Consider the following 19,629-nt stretch of genomic DNA (forward strand, 5'->3'; position numbering starts at 1 on the left):
GCCGAGTCCTCGGCATACAAAAGGCAGGACAAATAGATGAGAGGTGTGTGGGTTAGAAAGGAAGAACCAAGGCTGGGCGGGGGCTCACACCTAGAATCCCAGCACTTTGGGAGACTGAGGGAGGCGGATCACTTGAGCTCAGAAGTTTGAGACCAGCTTGGACAATATAGCAAAACCCCGTCACTACAAAAAGTACAAAAATTAGCCAGGGGTGGTGGTGTATGCCTGTAGTCCAGCTACACGGGAGGCTGAGGTGGGAGGATCGCTTGAGCCTGGGAGGCAGAAGCTGCAGTGAGCCAAGACTGCGCCACTGCACTCCAGCCTGGGTGATCGAGATCCTGTCTCATGAAAAAAATGAAAGGAAAGAAGCAGAACTGGCATTATGAGCAGCAGGCACAGTTGTGTGCATTAAAGGAGAGACTCCAAAACTCAAACAGTAAGATCGACAATTGAATTTGGTAGGAATGATGTATTAATAATGTCAACATACAAAACTCAGCTAAACCTCTGCTACGCCAGCAACAAGACACCACTGACAAGGGGCCCACATGGGCCCACGCTGGGTGTGCCCGTGTTTCCAGGTTAGCCTTTCGGAAGTCTGAAATGGCAACTTTTTTTTTTTTTTTTGAGACGGGGCTCACTCTGTTGCCTAGGCTGGAGTGTAGTGGTGCGATCATGGCTCACTGCAGCCTCGACCTCCTGGGTTCAAGCGATCCTCCCACCTCAGCCTCCCCAGTAGGTGAGACCACAGGTACACACCACCAGCTGGATTTTTTTTTTGTTTTCTTTTTCTTTTGTAGAGACGGGGTTTCACCATGTTGCCCAAGCTGGTCTCAAACTCCTGGACTCAAGCAATCCTCCTGCCTGGGCCTCCCAAAGTGATGGGATTTACGGGCGTGAGCCACTGTGCCTGACCTGAAATGGCAACGTCTTCATGCCTAATGATGTCTGCACCATTTGATTCCCTCATCAGCCATCCTGATACCTTCTTCTGACCACTTAAACTGTTATAAATGCCCTGTCCTTGAGAAGGCAGCAGAGGGAGAGGAGCAGGAGCAAAGGCGCCTGGTGGCAGAGGGAGGTGCTGGCCAGAACAGGGGGGCAGAGAAGTGTGGGCTCTGAAAGCCCATCCCAGACCCCAGAATGGAATAAGCTGAATGCACATGGCCCCTGCTGACCTGAACGCACGTTTCTGCAGCCTGAGAGAGGAGCCGGGTCTGAAGGGAGTGTGGCGGCTGGCGGCAGAGGCCTTGCTCCCACGCATGGCCAGGCACGCCATGGAGGCTGAGGCTGGCAGGCCATGGAAGCTGGGCATGCTCTCTGCAGACCTACGTGGGGACAGGTGATGGCACCATCCACAGTGCTGGCCCCAGGGCTCGGACGCCCTCTAGGGCTCACCAGCCTGTCACCATCCCAAGATGCCCTCTCACATGCAGGCCTAGGGCAGCCTGGCTGGACAGGAACAAATGTCAAAGACCCACAAACCAGCTGTGGGCAAAAGCTGCAATAACAAGTCAAGACACACAGCCAGGAAAAGCACACTGGCCACAAACTACCTGCTCGACAATGGCAGAGGTGCTCATTCCAGCTGAGTCTCTGCCCGGCATGTCCAGGTCCCGCGTCTCAGCCCTGCTGCCCACACAGCCTCCCTGGGCTGGGAGCCAGGAGCAGACTCAGGCCTAGGGTCAGCCGGGCCTTGCCAGACTCAGTGGGACTCAGCAGCACCCTGTTCCTCCTCCAGGAATCCAGGACTGGCTGTGTCAGCCACCAGGCTGCGGGGCCAAGAGAGGAGGTGTGTGTGCACAGCCCCCGGCACTTTCGGGGTGATAGTGGACACACCTGAGGAGCGGGCAACAATGAAGGGTGGGCAGAAGGAGGAATAAGCTTGGATGTTCTTAAATCAAGCCCTTGTTCCTTCTGAGAGAGGTTTTCTTGTATCCAGCCCTGGGCTCAGGGCACTGGTCCCACCCATGGGCTGGACGATACGATAGGAGGATCCTGGAGGGCCTCTCCTGGGGTGGGGGCCATGCACCCCAAATGTAAGCTCACTGCACAGGACCCTCCACGTCCTGCTGACAGCAGGGTGGGGGTGGGGTGGTGGGTGCTGTTGCGCCCTGGCTAAAGGGGGCGAGTCCAGAAAGTGACGGGAGCTGTGCAGGCAGCAGGGCTGGGCCAAGCAGCCCTGTCTCGGAGAAGAGAGCCTGGCTGCACACACCCTCTCCTGGGTGGATTTTCTGTGGAAGGGAAGTGGGTGGAGCTATTGAGGAAACTGAGGCAGCACATGAGCCCAGCCAGCCAGCTGGGGCTGCAGGAGGCGAGGACAGTGGCCAGAGCCAATGCAGGTCAGCAGGGAGGGAAAAGGCACAGGGGCAGGAGAAAACAAGGAGGGCGGTGAGAGACGGAGACATGTCCAGGATGGGTCTGGGGGCTCTGGCTGGCAGGCCTAAGGCATGGTGCTGCCAGCAACCTGAAGGGAGGGCAGAGCGGGACACGCTACACCTGGCCTGACCCACTTCCCTCTAAAGCGCCGGCAAAGCAGGGGTGGGCTGGGAAGTGCGGGCTACAGCTACCCGAGACCAGCCCGAAGCATCCTCTGAGGATGCTGAAGGGAGCCCCACCAGGCCACCAGCAGCCAGAGGGGATAGAGTGCGGCCTCCCGTGAGCACAGTCCTGTTCCAAGCTGTCTTGTCCTTAGCAGCTTTATAAGGTACAAGTTTGTGCCACAAACCTGCCTGTTCACAGTGCACCGGGCAGTGGGTTTTCGTATATCCCCAGAGCTGAGCAACCACCACCAGGATCTAATTTTAGAATGCGTGGGGGACACGGGGTGGCTTCCTGGATGCTGCCGCTGTGAGCACTGTGCTTGAGCCTCGGTGGGGACACGGGTACTCTTTTCCCTTGGGCACACACTTAGGAGCAGGCTCGCTGGAGCGTGTGGGAACTTTGTGGCTAAGGGTGGTCCTGCCCGGCTCAGAGGCAGCCCCGGCAGTGCCACAGGACTGCTCTCCGTCCCGCCCGTCATCACCCCATGAGGGCCCATGTCCCAGGGCATCTGTCCCCCCACAGGAGGCCCGGTGAGGCAGCAGCATGGACGCGGTGCCACCCCACCTTGCTGACGCCAGGGTCCCAGGGCCGGCCTGCACCCTAGGCCCTGCTCCACAGCGGTCCCCACACAGCTCCTACAAACACAAGGGAGGCAGAGCCACGGGCTGACCCTGGGCTCTGCTCAGCTTCTCTCTCAGGGCCTTGGTCTGCCTCTAAGAGAGCAGGATCGGAGCAGACCTCTCAGTGGGACCCCAGGGTGGAGCTGGGGCGAGCAGACAGCAGGCGGGGCGGGCAGGGACACGGGCGTGGGCTGCCTAGGCACTTTGCATCATCCCTATCCCTAAAGGCACGTGTGTGCTTTAAACACTTTTACGCAGAAATGACGAATTTCAAAATGTTAAAAGGACTTTTTTTTTTTTTTGAGACGGAGTCTTGCTCTGTCGCCCAGGCTGGAGTGCAGTGGCGTGATCTCAGCTCACTGCAAGCTCCGCCTCCTGGGTTCCCACCATTCTCCTGCCTCAGCCTCCCAAGTAGCTGGGACTACAGGCGCCCACCAACACGCCTGGCTAATTTTTTTTGTATTTTTAGTACAGACGGGGTTTCACGGTGTTAGACAGGATGGTCTCGATCTCCTGACCTCGTGATCCGCCCACCTCGGCCTCCCAGAGTGCTGGGATTACAGGTGTGAGCCACCATGCCCAGCCCGAATTTCAAAATGTTAAAAGGACATTTTCAGGGTTGGGTGCAGTGGCTCATGCCTATAATCCCAGCACTTTGGGAGGCCGAGGCGGGTGGATCACTTGAGGCCAGGAGTTTGAGACCAGCCTGGCCAACATGGGGAAACCCCATCTCTACTAAAAATACAAAAAAATTAGCCAGGCATGGTGGTGCACACCTGTAATCCCAGCTACTCGAGAGGCTAAGGCATAAGAATTGCTTGAACCTGGGAGGCAGAGGTTGCAGTAAGCTGAGATACTACCACTGCACTCCAGCCTGGGTGACAGAGCAAGACCCTGTCTGGAAAAAAAAAAAAAAAAGTAACATTTTAATGAAAGATCCTGATACTGAGGGTTGCCTGGCCAGAGGCACAGTCAGCAGGCTACCAGCTCGTCATCTCCAGGAGCCCTCCCTGTACCCCACTCAAAAGAGAAGCAAGCCACCAGGATCACCTGGCACCCAGGACTCCCCTTGAGGGGGACCAACCAGAAAAACAGACCAGGACAGAAAAGAGCTCAAGGTGAGAAGATGCCACACTCAGGAAGACGGGAGATTATAAAAAAGATTCGGAAAACACACAGAGCTCTTAGAGATGAAAAACATGAAAGAAATGAAACAGCCTGCTGGAAGCTAAAGTTCAGGTGCTGTCCCAAAGCAAAAAGATAGCCACGTGCAAAAGAAGGATGAGATAACCACATGGCTTCGGTGTGGCAGGCAGAGTAACAGAGAAGAACGGAGACACATCTAACGACGAATTCAACAGAAGCTCAGGACAGGAGGCTGTGAGAGAGCAAAGGCCTGATGGGCTCACACTACCGTGAGATTTCTGAACGTGGAGATTAGAGGCAAGGAGCTGAAGCCCCGCAGCTGCACAGCAAGGGCCAGGAGCCAGAGGGCCACAGAACTGCCCAGTGAGAATGCTGGAGGCAAGGCGACGGCAGGGGTGCAGGCTGGGAGGCAGACGTGTGGCTGGGCACGCCACACCCACCAGACACAGGGCAGGGAGGGGGACCACCTTCAGAACGGCGCAGCTCGGAAGAGATCCCTCTCCCAGGGAGCCATTGCAGAAGGCACCTCACAAGATGAGGAGGGTGTGGACCAGGAAGCGGGGAGCCCCCAGAGAGCAGGGAAAAGATGCAGGTGCACAGCAGGTGTGGACAGCACAGCACAGAGCAGAAGAGGCTGGAAGGCTCTGGGCTCCCTGTCAAGAGGCCGAAGGCAGCTCCTGACCCATATGTGTATCTGCAGATGGCAGCAGTGGGCACAGGACCAGATGCACAGAGACCAGTGCAAGAGAACACCAGACACTGGTTCTCCACGCAAGGCCAAGCTGCACACCGCTGAGGGTCGGCGGCCTCCCCGCCCACCGCCTGCAGTCACGGTGTCCACGCACAAGGCCAAGCTGCACACCGCTGAGGGTCGGCGGCCTCCCCACCCATCGCCCACAGTCACGGTGTCCACAGCTGCAGGCACTCAGTGTACGCCTGGCTGCAGCCCACTCAGCAACAGCACCCCACCTGCTCAGGCCAGAGGGCGGCCTGAACCACAGGGGACGTGGAGACAACACCCAAGGCGCAGTAGGTCCACAAGTGGGGAGAATCCAGGGCATGATTCTCAGGGACCGACAGAACCCTCGCTCTGCATGCCCAAGGGCTGTGCAAGGAAGGCAGGTGCCCAGCTCCCCAGTTCTTCGATCCAGTAAAAGGAGACCCCAAATTCAGAAAGCCCTGGATCAACTGAAACAGTTCTTCCAATAAGGTGTTTTTCTATTAAAGACAAACACCAAGTTACTGCAACTACCAAGTCCCAATATTCGAGGGGAGCCAACTAAGCATCAAGATGGGGCCCTCTGGGAGGCTCTCAAACCAAAGGATACGCGGCGTGCCCTCCGTGCGGCAGACCAGGTAGAGGCAGGCAGCAATCACGTGGGCCATCTTCCGGCCGCGGGTCAGGTGCCTGCTCACGGCCATCTTGAAGAAGTTGAAGGCGGTGTCCAGGCAGTGCTGGTTCAGCTGCAGCTGGTTCCCCAGGTGGTGGATGTGGCGCCTCCCTAGGACACAGCACGAGGCAGCTCTTAGCCAAATGTTCCCACAGAACGTGAAAAGTATCACACGGCCACAGTAGCAACTTTAAGAATATAGATTTGTGCTTTTCCTTGTAAGTTTCTGAGCTCACTTTTTATATGTGGGTTCCAATCACTTTTCATTTAAGGACACTGAAATGTGAATTTTCTGTGATCTCCATGTGCCATGAGATCCTGTTCTGCCTGTTTCCCTTCTTTAGGCTCTGGGTGGCATGTGCAGTGTGGCTGAATGTGCCTCTCTCCAGGGCTCTGAGGTGCGGCGTGTCTGGCAAGGGCTTGATTTGGGCTGGCTGGCAGGTGCTATGCCCCTGACTGCCCTGGGCTATGGTGGGAATGCCCCTTTTCCTACAGCCACATGCCCCAGCGCCACCGCCTTCCCCAACCGCACAGAGGCTGGGTCAGCCCACCCGTCCCTTCTCAGCAGGGCCCATTCTGCTCAGCCCTGCGCCCGCCAGCCTCTCCTCTAAGAGCCAGCCACCTGGCCTGAGAAAAAGCCAGGCTAGCGCCATCCCCTGCACCTGCCCAGAGGGAGGGCCATGGTGTAGGGAAAAGGAAGAGAGATCAGACTGTTACTGTGTCTATGCAGAAAGGGAAGACATAAGAGACTCCATTTTGACCTGTACCCTGAACAACTGCTTTGCCCTGAGGTGTTAATCTGTAACTTTGCCCCAACCTTGAGCTCACAGAAACCAGTGCTGTATGGAATCAAGGTTTCAGGGATCTAGGGCTGTGCAGGATGTGCCTTGTTAACAAAGTGTTTACAGGCAGTATGCTTGGTAAAAGTCATCGCCATTCTCCAGTCTCGATAAACCAGGGGCACAGTGCACTGTGGAAAGCCGCAGGGACCTCTGCCCTGGAAAGCCGGGTATTGTCCACGGTTTCTCCCCATGTGATAGTCTGAAATATGGCCTCGTGGGATGAGAAAGACCTGACCGTCCCCCAGCCCGACACTCGTAAAGGGTCCGTGCTGAGGTGGATTGGTAAAAGAGGAAAGCCTCTTGCAGTTGAGATAGAGGAACGCCACTGTCACCTGCCTGCCCCTGGGAACTGAATGTCTCGATATAAAACCCGATTGTACACTTGCTCAATTCTGAGATAGGAGAAAAACCGCCCTATGGCGGGAGATGAGACATGTTGGTAGCAATGCTGCCTTGTTATTCTTTACTCCGCTGAGATGTTTGGGCGGAGAGAAACATAAATCTGGCCTACGTGTACATCCAGGCATAGTACCTTCCCTTGAACTTAATTATGACACAGATTATTTGGTTCACATGTTTTCTTGCTGACCTTCTCCCCAATATCACCCTGCTCTCCTGCCGCATTCTTCTTGCTGAGATAGTGAAAATAATAATCAATAAAAACTGAGGGAACTCAGAGACCGGTGCCGGTGCAGGTCCTTGGTATGCTGAGTGCCGGTCCCCTGGCCCCACTGTTCTTTCTCTATACTTTGTCTCTGTGTCATTTCTTTTCTCAGTCTCTCGTCCCACCTGACGAGATATACCCACAGGTGTGGAGGGGCAGGCCACCCCTTCACCATGGCAAGGGCATGCCCAGCAGACCGGAGGCCACTGCGCCCTCCTAGGGGCTGCGAGGTGCTGGAGGTGGCCAGGACGGCAACATCCGAGCACACGCGCCTCCCTGGAGCAAGACCCTCCCAAAGCTGCGGGAAAGACCCTCCACAAAGCATCAGGAGGGAAATGGCAAAGCTGCCCTGCAGGCAGGAGGAACCTTGGGAAACAAATGTCAATACAGAGTACAGGCCAACCTCACTGCCCCACTCTGTCTGCAGAGCACAGGCTGTGTGGGGAGCACCTGAGCCAACCTCACTGCCCCACTCTGTCTGCAGAGCGCAGGCTGTGTGGGGAGCACCTGGGCCAACCTCACTGCCCCACTCTGTCTGCAGAGCACAGGCTGTGTGGGGAGCACCTGAGCCAACCTCACTGCCCCCACTTCTGTCTGCAGAGTGGGCGTTGTGGGCAGGCAGAGTCCTTGCTCCAGGCAATAAGCCCCATGGGGTACCCAGAGGACATGTGTGGTGGGTCACGGCTCGGTGCAGAGGAATGCTGCCGCCACGGAGATTCCAGTTCCCATTGCATCCTCTGGCACCCAAACCCACAGTCCTCCTGCAAAGACTACCCGAGGCGGCCTCCAACCCCATATAAAGTAAAAAACTGACCTCCCAGATTTATTTGATAAGGGCACATGAGCTGGAGAAAGTGAGGGCTGATGTTTTGCTCACGCCAAACTTCACTAATGATGACCAGCAGCCAGAGGTGGGCAGCTGCTGAGCTTGCATCCCAAGGAAGCCGGTGGCCAGGGTACACAGTCCGGCAGGTCCAGGTCAAGCCTCACACTGCCAGGCCCCTGGCAGTCAGCAGCACCACATGGAGCCCCCAGCCCTGCTGTGGCCCTGCCACCTTGAGCACCTAAGGCCACCTGCCTAGAGCTCATACAGCTCTGAGGCCTGCAGTCCAGGTGAGCTGACGTGGAAGGCTGGTCACTGTCCCCAGAGCTGAGGCCTGGGCCAAGCCAAGACCCCAAAAGAAGGGACAGAAAGGGCATCGTGCCAGCTGCCACCTGCGCATGTGCAGCACCTGCCAGACCATCCCCGCGGCCCAGCAAGGCCCAGAGGGAAACAGAGTCAGCTGACAGGTGACCCGCTGAAGCTACGGCTCCTTGCCTACCAGCTCTCTGCTGTATGTTTGAAAATTCTGTAATAAAAGGTAAGAGAGAGGTACTCTCTGAGGCCACACACTTGAGGCTGGGACTCGATCCCAAGCCCCGACCCCACAGGCACCAGCTCGTGTTCCCAGCATGCAGGGGTGCTATGGTCTGAATGTTTGACTCCTAAAATTCCTATGTTGAAATGCTATCCCCTACGGGGATGGTATTAAGATGCAGGGCCTTTGGGGGTGACTAGGTCAAGAGGCAGAGCACTAATGATGAGCTCAGTGCCCTTAAAAACCGGACCCCAGAGAACTAGCCCAGCTCTTCTACCACGTGAGGCCACAGTGAGAAGGAGCTGAGAGGCGGCCCTCACTAGAGAGCTGGGGAGGAGGCCACAGTGAGAAGGAGCTGTCTGTGAGCCGGGAGGGGGCCCTCACTAGAGAGCTGGGGAGGAGGCCACAGTGAGAAGGAGCTGTCTGTGAGCTGAGAGGCGGCCCTCACTAGAGAGCTGGGGAGGAGGCAGCTGTCTCCCCCATCTTTAGCTCAAACTTTCCAGCTCCAAAAGTGTGAGAAACACATTCCTGCTGTTTTGCCTTTCTGGTCTGTGGTGTTCTGTTACAGCAGCCCAAAAGGACTAAAATGGGGGCTTACGATGACCGCAGTAAGTTATTTTTTACCATCTTCTTTCTCTTTTTTGAGATGGAGTCTCGCTCTGTCACCCAGGCTAGAGTGCAGTGGTGCGATCTCAGCTCACTGCAACCTCTGCCTCCCGGGTTCAAGTGATTCTCCTGCCTCAGCCTCTTGAGTAGCTGGGACTACAGGCACATGCCACTGCACCCAGCTAATTTTTTGTATTTTTAGTACAGACAGGGTTTCACACTGTTGGCCAGGATGGTCTCGAACTCCTGACCTCGTGATCCGCCCATCTCCGCCTCCCAAAGTGCTGGGATACAAGCATGAGCCACCGTGCCTGGCCAAATATGTTATTAATAAACAGATATTCACATAGAAACAAACTACTAATTAGCTAGCCATAGCCTGTGAGTCTCCTTAGACTTCCTTCCAACAAATGAATTCTAAAAGTAAACTCAGGCTGGGTGCCATGGCTCACGCCTGTAGTAATCCCAGCACTTTGGGAGGCTGAAGCAGGTAGATCACTTGAGCCCTGAAGTTCAAGACCAGCCTGGGCAACATAGTGAGATCCAACTGCTAAAATAATCAGCCAGGTGTGGTGGTGCAAGCCTGTAGGCCCAGCCAAGGTAGGAGGACTGCTTGAGCTTGGAAGGTTGAGGCTGCAGTGAGTCATGATCCTGCCACTGCAGTCCAGCCTAGGCAGCAAGAGAGCGAGACCCTGTCTCCAAAAAAAAAAAAAAAAAAAGATTTGAGGCATATCACCACCTACATGTAAACTATAAAGCAATAAAGCTTCCAGAGGAAAACACAAGAGTATCTTCAGACCTTGGAGTAGATAAGAATTTCTTGAACAAGTCACAAACAGCCCTAACCATAAAAACTGATATACTGGGACTTCATTATAATTAAGAAATTTCTGGCAGGGTGCAGTGGCTCACACCTGTCATCCCAGCACTTTGGGAGGCTGAGGTGGGAGGATCACTGGAGCCCAAGAGTTGAAGACCAACCTGGCCAACATGGTGAGACCCCCATCTCTATTTAAAAAAAAAAAGAATTGGCCGTGCGCAGTGGCTCATGCCGGTAATCCCAACACTTTGGGAGGCCGAGGCGGGCAGATCACGAGGTCAAGAGATCGAGACCATCCTGACCAACATGGTGAAACCCCGTCTCTACTAAAAAGTACAAATATTAGCCGGGCATGGTGGTGCACACCTGTAATCCCAGCTACTCAGGAGGCTGAGGCAGGAGAATCACCTGCACCCATGAGGCAGAGGCTACAGTGAGCCGAGATCGTGCCACTGCACTCCAGTCTGGCAAAAGAGTGAGACTCCATGTCAAAAAAAAAAAAAAATTAAAAATGAGTGGATGTGGTGGCATGTACACGTGATCCCAACTACTCGGGAGGCTGAAGTGAGAGGGCGGCTTTAGTCTGGGAGGTTGAGGCTGCAGGGAGCAGCGACTGCACCACTGCACTCCAGCCCGGGCCACAGAGTGAGACCCAGTCTCAAAAAAAAAAATTCAGAAGTTTCTGTTCGTCAAAAGACAACATTAACAGAGTGAGACAAGCTATAGATGTGGGAGGAGGATTTGAAACATGTATATCCAACAAAGGACTCGAATCCAGAATATATAAAGAACTCTACAAATCTGTAAGAAAAAGACAACTCAGTTTTTAAAAAGCACAAAAGACGCCAATAGGCACTTCACACAGAAAGGACGTCCCAACAGCCAAGAAGCGTGAGCAAAGGTTGTGGCCATAATTACTCACCAGGGAAAGCGAATTAAAGCCGCAGCGAGTGTGCTACACACCTACCAGAAAGACTACAATTGGAAAGGCTGATGATGCCACATGTGAACAAGGCTGCGGAGCCACTGGGACTCTCCTACACTGCTTCCTGGTGGGAAGATGAACTGGTACAAGCACTACAGAAAACCCTGTGGCCCTATCTAATGATGAGCACACCCAGACCTCAGGACCCAGACACCCATTCGCAGGTAAACTCCCAAGCGGAGGGGGCACCTGTGTCCACCGAAGGACCATGTGCAAGAACACGCATAGCAGCTTCCTGTGCACAGCCAAGAATGGAAACACCCCAGACGTCCATCAACAGGAAAAGGAGATAAACTGTGGTCTATTCATCCCATGAAATACTACACTGCAATAAAAGAATAAACTACTTACACGCTCCAAAACAGCACGTTCTAGAAAGGCTCCAGCCCAGACACTGGCAAGCCAGACGCGGACGACTACAGCCACAGGAGCTCTCCTTCCTTGCTGCTGGGAGCACATAATGGCTCAGGTGCTTTGGAAAAGGGTTTGGCAGTTTCTTACAAAACTCAGCATACTCTCACCACACCGCCAAGCAATCACTCAGAAAAACCTGCGCATGACGTTTACAGCAGCTTCACTCATAATCGCCCAAGCCCAGATTCCCTTCAGCAAGCAGGTGAAAGGATAAATCAACTGTGGCGCACCTAGGCACCACTAAAGAGAAAGAGGCCACAAGCTGTGCAAAGACCTGGAGGACAGTTAAATGCCCATGGCTGAGTGACAGGCTGCACAGTGACAGGATGCACAGTGTGCGACTCCAGCTCTACGACCATGTGACCAAGCGCCAGTGAAAAGATCAATGGTTGCTGGAGGCTGGGGAAGGAGGGATGAATGGGTGGAGCTCAGGGGATCTTTAGGACTCTGAAAGCACTCTGTATGAAACTGTAACAGTGGTTACCCGTCACTACGCATTCGTCTAAACCCACAGAACATGCACCACCCAGCGTGAGCCTGGGTGTGTGGTGGAAGCTGCGTGATCCTGAGCCCAGGTGTGCAGATACAGCCTGAATGATCCTGAGCCCGCGTGTGCAGGTGGAGGCTGCATGATCCTGAGCCTGGGTGTGCGGTGAAGGCCGCGTGACCCTGAGCCCGGGTGTGCAGATACAGCCCACGTGACCCTGAGCCCGGGTGTGCAGGTGGAGGCTGTGTGATCCTGAGCCCAGGTGTGCGGATACAGCCCACGTGACCCTGAGCCCGGGTGTGCGGATACAGCCTGCGTGACCCTGAGCCCGGGTGTGCAGGTGGAGGCTGCGTGATCCTGAGCCCGGGTGTGCGGCTACACGCCGCGTGATCCTGAGCCCGGGTGTGCAGATACAGCCCGCGTGACCCTGAGGCCGGGTGTGCGGATACAGCCTGCGTGATCCTGAGCCCGGGTGTGCGGATACAGCCTGCGTGATCCTGAGCCCGGGTGTGCGGATACAGCCTGCGTGATCCTGAGCCCGGGTGTGCGGATACAGCCTGCGTGATCCTGAGCCCGGGTGTGCGGATACAGCCTGCGTGATCCTGAGCCCGGGTGTGCGGATAGAGCCTGCGTGATCCTGAGCCCGGGTGTGTGGATAGAGCCTGCGTGACCCTGAGCCCGGGTGTGCAGGTGGAGGCCGTGTGATCCTGAGCCCGGGTGTGCAGATACAGCCTGCGTGACCCTGAGCCCGGGTGTGCGGATACAGGCTGCGTGATCTTGAGCCCGGGTGTGTGGATAGAGCCTGCGTGACCCTGAAGAGTCGATGTGGGGCGGCTGACTGCAGCTCGTGCACCACAGTGGAGGGGGGCGCTGACGGTGTCAGGGGAAGCTGTGTGGTGGGAGGTGCTCAGAGTCTACAGGAACTCTCTGTACCTTCCGATCCATTTTGCTGTGAACCTAAAATGCTCTAAAAATTACAAGTCTTTTTTTTTTTTTAATTCCTTTCTATATGATTCCCACTGTATGAAGCAGAAAACCAAGCGAAGCCAGTGGGCAGCAGGTGCTTTCTGAGCTGCTGCGGGCCTGACTCATGTGGATTTGTCAGGCGGTTCATGGAAGGTCAGCACATTTCATGCACTTTACTACGCGTGCTATACTAGGAAAAACAGACCAAGAGAACAGAAAAAGAATTTCCCTGAGAAACGCGTCCCAAACGAAAGGCTCATCAGGTCAATGAAGAGAGCCCCACCTAGCGGCATTTCAGAACCGTCGCTTCAGAACATCAAAGAAATCATCCCAAAAGGCCTGAGATTTTAAAAACAGAGATCAAAACACACTGGCATTCAACGTCTCTTGCTGGTGGACCCGGAGCAGATGCTCCCCACATTCCATGGGGTGCCTGTCTCAACCCCTTGGCAACCATCCCAGGGGGAAGGGGCAGGAGTTTCTCTCTCCCAGACCCTTTCTCTAAATACAGTCTCAGCGTGTCCCCAGCAAACCAAAGGAGGGGCCTGTGACCTCGCAGGGTGCACGGAGGCAAGCAGAGGAGACAGAGTCCTCGCAGAACATGACCGTCGCTGTGGGCAGGAAGGGTGGCCCGTGAGTTTATTTCCATCTTTGCAGTTTTCTAAGAAAGGCAATCAAGACTTCACCAAAACAGTAACAGTCGGAAGCTACATTCACAGATTTCCACCAAACCTGGCAGGCTGGGTGGCGGGCGGGAGTGGAGGCCGTGGCCCAAGCTTGCAGCGAGACCAGGGCTGATATGAAACCTTCAACCAGGGCGGTATGGGGACAACAAAGGAGAATAAACAAAATTTAAACAAACATAACCCATGATAAACCAATCAATCAAAATAAAGGGTTTTTTAAAAGTAAGATAAATACAGCCAGGTGTGGTGGCTCACGCCTCTAATTCAAGCACTTTGGGAGGCCAAGGCGGGTGGATCACCTGAGGTCAGGAGTTCGAGATAAGCCTGGCCAACATGGCAAAACCACGTCTCTACTAAAAATACAAAAATTAGCCGGGCGTGATGGTGGGCACTTGTAACTCCAGCTACTCGGGAGGCTGAGGCAGGAGAGTCGCTTGAACCCAGGAGGCGGAGGTTGCAGTGAGCCCACATCGCGCCACTGCACTCCAGCCTGGGTGACAGAGCGAGACTCCATCTCAAAAAACAAACAAACAAACAAAAGGTAAGATAAATACGAAATACAAAATAAGAGGCAGGAAGAGCCCAACGCATCAGAAATGTGCCAGTTACAATGGGCCAAAATCCCCTCTTGTGTCTCCAGAAGTATTCGAAAAATACATTAGGATCTGCCTCACAGACACGCTCCCAGGACACTCGACAGCAAGGAGGTACGGCGGGCCCAGCCAGCCAAGGCAGAGGAGGACATCACTGCCACAGCAGGGGGCCTGACTGGCAGCGAAAGGGACGACCCCGGCGAAAAGTCGGCAGGAAACAGGACAGGGGCTGGACCGACAGCCTCCCTCAGCCCCACACCCCACCCAGGCAGGAGCGGTGCCTGGCCCGGGGCAGGTGGGTGGGAGAGCTCACCGAGTGGGCAGCAGGGCATGGCCCCTGATGCTGCAGGTACCCGGGCTGCAGCTGCAGAACCTCAGGTGGGAACCCAGGTACAAAGATCAGCACAGGGTCCCCCAGAACCACCCATCCCCAGTAAGACTCAAGAGGGGTGGGGGCCCCGCAGCTTCCCCCACACAGTGAGTGGGGTCCACGGGGCCTCCTGGGCCTGCAGGGTCACAACCTTCACTGACACTCACCCCTAATTAGGGAGCCTGTATGTTCCAATTTTCATTTCTTTCTTGAACCAAAGGTATTTAAAAGGCTTTTGAAAAGGTAAGATGAGCTATTTCTCTTTCTCTGTTGTTGGTTTCCAATCTTATTGCAATGCACGCGTCTGCACCGACACTACTCTTTGCAATTTGTATAGGTCTGAGGCACGACCAACTCTAGTAAAGGTACGCGAGTTTTTGGGAAAATACAGACTACGTTCTCTGTGGAGAACAAAGCTCTTCACAAGGAGAAAATCTTGAAGTCAGTAGAAGAAAAAAGGAGATAGCCTAGTGGCACCACAAGCAGTGGGCAGAGCTGGGCCCCAACCCAGGCAGCCTGAGGCCAGGAGGGCCCCTGGGCAGCGCAGCCCCAGCCACCACCTGGAGGAACTGTAAACGTGTGTGCCAGGAAGCCTTGAAACAGACAAAACAAAAAACTGACAAAACTGTGGGTAGGAGAGGACGGATCCAGTCACTATGCTAGGTCTTCATGCACACTCTCGGTGGCAGACACAGAGAACCAGCCAGTGGAGAGGAAGAGGGATGTGCTGCGCTGCACCCGCTTCCTGCAGGAAACGCATTCAAGCGCCCAACACACATGCACGTCCACAAAACTGGCCTTCCACTGGGCCACAGCTCGAAGCATTTCCGAAGACTGAAATCACACAGAGGGTGCTCTCTACTGCAGAAGAATCACACCGGCAGTCAGGAAGAAAGGCGCTGACTATACTCCTCTACTAGTAAATCCACAGCAGGACAAGGAAAAAAACACAAGGGAAGCGTAAGGATCCATCCACTCTGCTGTGAGGGATCATCGCAAGCCCAACTACCCCTGCCAGCCTAAGTGTGTCAGTGCTGGCCACCCGTCGGCGGCAGCAGCCAGGAGCAGAGGCAGGTGCTCAAGAGCCCGGCCTCCTGGAGATGGCCCAGGAGAAAACAGCCAGGGTGACGTGCTGTCCACAAGAGATGTTCTACCTGTCCCAATCACCTTCCAGCATCCACACTAAGGCTGCGGGACATGGCTGCACCGATCACAAGAATCCCTCACGTGGTCCTCAGGTTCCTGAGAGTGTACTCAACGAAACAGTGAAGCCGAAGAGATCCTAGCACAAAGGATCCCTGCCTGGACTGACCCACGGCCAACCCACACTCAGTGGTGAAGACTGGATGCTTCCCCAGGATCAAGGACAAGAGGATGTCTGTTCACAGCACAGCTATTCAATGTGGTAAACAAAAAAAAACAAAAACAAAAAACAGGCACTAGACTAGAAAGGAAAGATAACACGATGTTGTACTGAAAATCCTAAGCGACCCGCTAAAAAACTCTTCAGCATAAAAAATGAGTTCAGCCAGGCTGCAAGATACAAGATCAATACATATCAACTGAGACTAAATTCGACAAAAGAAGTATAAAACTTATACTCTGAGAACTAATAAAATTGTTGACACAAATTAAAGAAGACCCAAATAAATGGAAAGAAATCCCGTATTCAGGTATCAGAAGACTTAACACTGTTTAGGCGGCAGTGTTCCCCAAAACGACCAACATATTAACGCAATCCCCGTCAAAATCCCAGCTGACTTCTTGGCAGAAACTGACAAGCTGATCCTAAAATTCACACTGCCACTCAAGGGACTTCGAACAGGCAACATAACACTTTTGAAAGAGAGCAGCTAGAGGACTCACAGCTCCCGATTTCAAAACTGACTGTGAAGCTTCAGTGTCCTGAACAGCGTGGAACGGGCACCAGGACTGTCATGCAGTCACTAAGCCAAACTGAGGATCCAGAAATAAGCTTTTAGGTTTACGGTCAATCGATTTTCATCAAGGGCACCAAGAGGATGCCAACTTGCAAAATACAGTGTTTTCAACACATGGTCCTGAGAAAACTGGGTCTGCACGTGCAAGAGTGAAGGTAGGCCGTTACCTTACATCACATGCAAACGCTGACTCAATATGGACCAAAAAAACTGGAAAGAGAGGAAGGCGCAAAACTCCAAAAAATCATAAGCACAAATCTTCACGATTTGGACTGGATTAGGCAACATTTGTTAGTTATGATACCAAAAGCACAGCCATCAAGAGACTAAATAGGTAAACTGGATACTATCAGAATTTAAAACATTCGTGCTCCAAAGGATACCAGCGAAAAATAAAAAGACAAAAGAAAATGAAAAGAACACATGAAATGGCTGAAAATGTCTTATAAATCACACATCCGATAAAAGACTTGTACCTAAAACACATAAAATCACACATCCGATAAACGACTTGTACCTAAAATATATAAAATCACACATCCGATAAAAGACTTGTACCTAAAACACATAAAGAACTTTTTCAACTCAATCATAAGACAAATAACCCAGCAGACATTTCTCCAGTTTGTGGTGAACTGGCACTTTGACAAAACGCAGTGAGAATGTCACTACAATATCCAACTGCTATAAATGTGTTATTTCTGCCTCCATCTCACTGAGGCCAGCAAGCAATGGCTGTGGATCCTGCGGGATCCACTGGGTTCTCCCCAAGCAGCCCTGGCAGAGTCTGCAGGACACCCAGGAGGGGACTCAGGGCACGATTCCTGCTGGAAAGCAGCCTGGGCTGGGCGTGCAGGGTGACGAGGAAGTGGCAGGCCATGAGGTCCATGGCTGAGTCAGTGCCCTCCACCCTAGCACCACCATCCCCATCTCTGGGACCCGCCGCACGCTCAGCAGCATCCGCGGTGGGAAATACCATTCTGCAGGGTCTGCGCTCTCGACTCCTTCCCCAGATTCACGTGGAAGCCGCCACCCAGAGTCGGGGTTTTGCCAGCACCTGGAAACACAAAAAAAGATAGATCAGCCAAAACTTGGAGATCTGCATTTACAACCCTTTCCTAACATCCACAGACACAAAGTGAGAACAAAGCGGGGGTCAGCACTCACGGGGGAAGCAGCAGGTCGGCCCCCCACACCTCCGTCACTGAGCCAGGAACCCCAGTGGGGGAAGCATCTCTCACTCTGCCCAGCCAGCAGGGTTGAGGGTAGGCCAACTGCACTTTCCGCATTTTCCTTTTTTTTTTTTGAGACAGTCTCGCTCTGTCGCCCAGGCTGGAGTGCAGTGGCCCCATCTCCACTCACTGCAAGCTCCGCCTCCTGGGTTCACGCCATTCTCCTGCCTCAGCCTCCCAAGTAGCTGGGACTACAGGCGCCCGCCACCACACCCGGCTGGGATTACAGGCACTTTCTGCATTTTCTAACCATGTCCCTAACACACTGCAAGTCCAGAGTGGACGCTGTCAAATGGCTGCCGGGTGAGAACACAGATGTACCTCCAAACCTCTGCAAGTGGTGCACACACAGCATGGGCTGGCCATCCCCCTTGCCCCAGGCCAGCCCACTCAGATATCACTCCTGCATGGTGACTACATGTGAACACATCCACCTTCCTGCTGGACTGCAGGGGACGCAGGTACCATCCCATGTGCCCCAAGGCACTGCAACCAGCCAGTCTGCAGAAGGCCCCCACGCCTCAGTCCACCCACCCATGGGGAGGCTGCAGCTGAACCTGCTGGACACTCTACTCTGAAGCTCTGCCAACTGACAGCATGCCTACGACGTCCACCACATTCTGCCCTGCAGGGCTTCGGGGTTAAGACCTGGCCCTGGTACCTCTGGAAACATCAGGTGGACATTTGGATAGTTCACCAGGTTCACCAGCCCGATCGCTGCAGCCTGATCTCCCAATGAGCATGGTGGACATGTGGATTGTTCACCAGGTTCACCAATCCAAACGCTGCGGCCTGATCTTCCAACAAGAACAGTGAGGTGAGGCCCCAGGTATGCCCAAAGATGGGGAGAGCTGGAAAGTGCCCCCCGCCCCACAGTGTCAGCCCTCAGTGGCTGGCACAGGGGCCAGTACATTTGTGACAAAGCACAGACACAGGACTGGAGGCTGCCGCAACCAGGGGACGCGCAACCTTGGCCACTTGGGGGAAGGCAAGTGTGCAGGGCCTGTCGGAGGACACTGGAAGGACAGGATGCAGAAGCAGAAAGCCAATCGCTGGAGCCTGGGGCCAGGCCCTCCAGGGAAAGCATGAGGCAGGGACCTCAGGGTCATCCAGGGGCAGCCACCAGCACAGACAAGGCAGAACAGGCACGGCCTCTGGCTTCACTGTGAATGTAACTGAATCCCAAACAAATACTAACAACACTCTTTAAAGACTCCAGTAAAATGATTCTAAAGTTCGGTTGGAAGCAAAAAGGAACTAGAGCAGCCAAGAAAAGTTTTGAAGAGAGCAAGGGGCAGCTACTGGGCCCGTCCGGGAACTCAGAGCTGAACAGGGTCAGGTGGCACTCAGCTTTTCCTGGTGGCAGCAGAGGCAAAGCCCGGCCTCCTTCAGGCTGAGGCCCAGAGCCGGCCTCCTGGTGGGTAACGTGGCCACAGGGATGGCCGGCAGTAGCAGCAGGGCACCGGCACTGAGCACAGGCCTCTCCAACAAAGGTGGTGCCGGGACGGGGGCAGTGCCTGGAGACTACCTGGGTTGTCACAACTGGGATCTATGTACTAGTTTTCTGTGGCTGCCATAAAAATTGCCACAAACCTAGTGGCCTTCAAGAAGCTGTAGACGGTCCGGGCGCGGTGGCTCACGCCTATAATCCCGGCACTTTGGGAGGCCGAGGTGGGTGGATCACGAGGTCAGGAGATCGGGACCATCTTGGCGAACATGGTGAAACTCTGTCTCTACTAAAAATACAAAATTAGCCAGGCATGGTGGCGGGTGCCTGTGATCCCAGCTACTCAGGAGGCTGAGGCAGGAGAATCACTTGAACCCAGGAGGTGGAGGTTGCAGTGAGCAGAGATGGTGCCACTGCACTCCAGCCTGGGCGACAGAGCAAGATTCCGTCTCAAAAAAATAAAAATAAAATAAAGTAAAAAAGAAGCTGGAGTGGTGGCCGGGCATGGTGGCTCACAC

At 54.2% G+C, this 19,629-nt stretch overlaps 1 protein-coding gene across 2 annotated transcripts in view; it reads right to left on the bottom strand.

Annotated features, from left to right (window-relative positions):
• BRF1 (BRF1 general transcription factor IIIB subunit) overlaps positions 1 to 19,629 on the bottom strand; it is a 78,534-nt gene that overhangs the window by 45,875 nt on the left and 13,030 nt on the right. For both annotated transcript variants that reach the window (XM_019009457.3, XM_019009456.4), the window contains exons 2-3: positions 17,409 to 17,489; positions 5,639 to 5,812 (exon numbers count right to left, since the gene is read on the bottom strand). In XM_019009457.3, the coding sequence (XP_018865002.1) occupies positions 5,639 to 5,812; positions 17,409 to 17,489 (255 nt within the window). The remainder of the gene's footprint in view (positions 1 to 5,638; positions 5,813 to 17,408; positions 17,490 to 19,629) is intronic.

The sequence above is a fragment of the Gorilla gorilla genome, chromosome 15 (assembly GCF_029281585.2).
Source record: "Gorilla gorilla gorilla isolate KB3781 chromosome 15, NHGRI_mGorGor1-v2.1_pri, whole genome shotgun sequence".
Classification (NCBI taxonomy): Eukaryota; Metazoa; Chordata; class Mammalia; order Primates; family Hominidae; genus Gorilla; species Gorilla gorilla.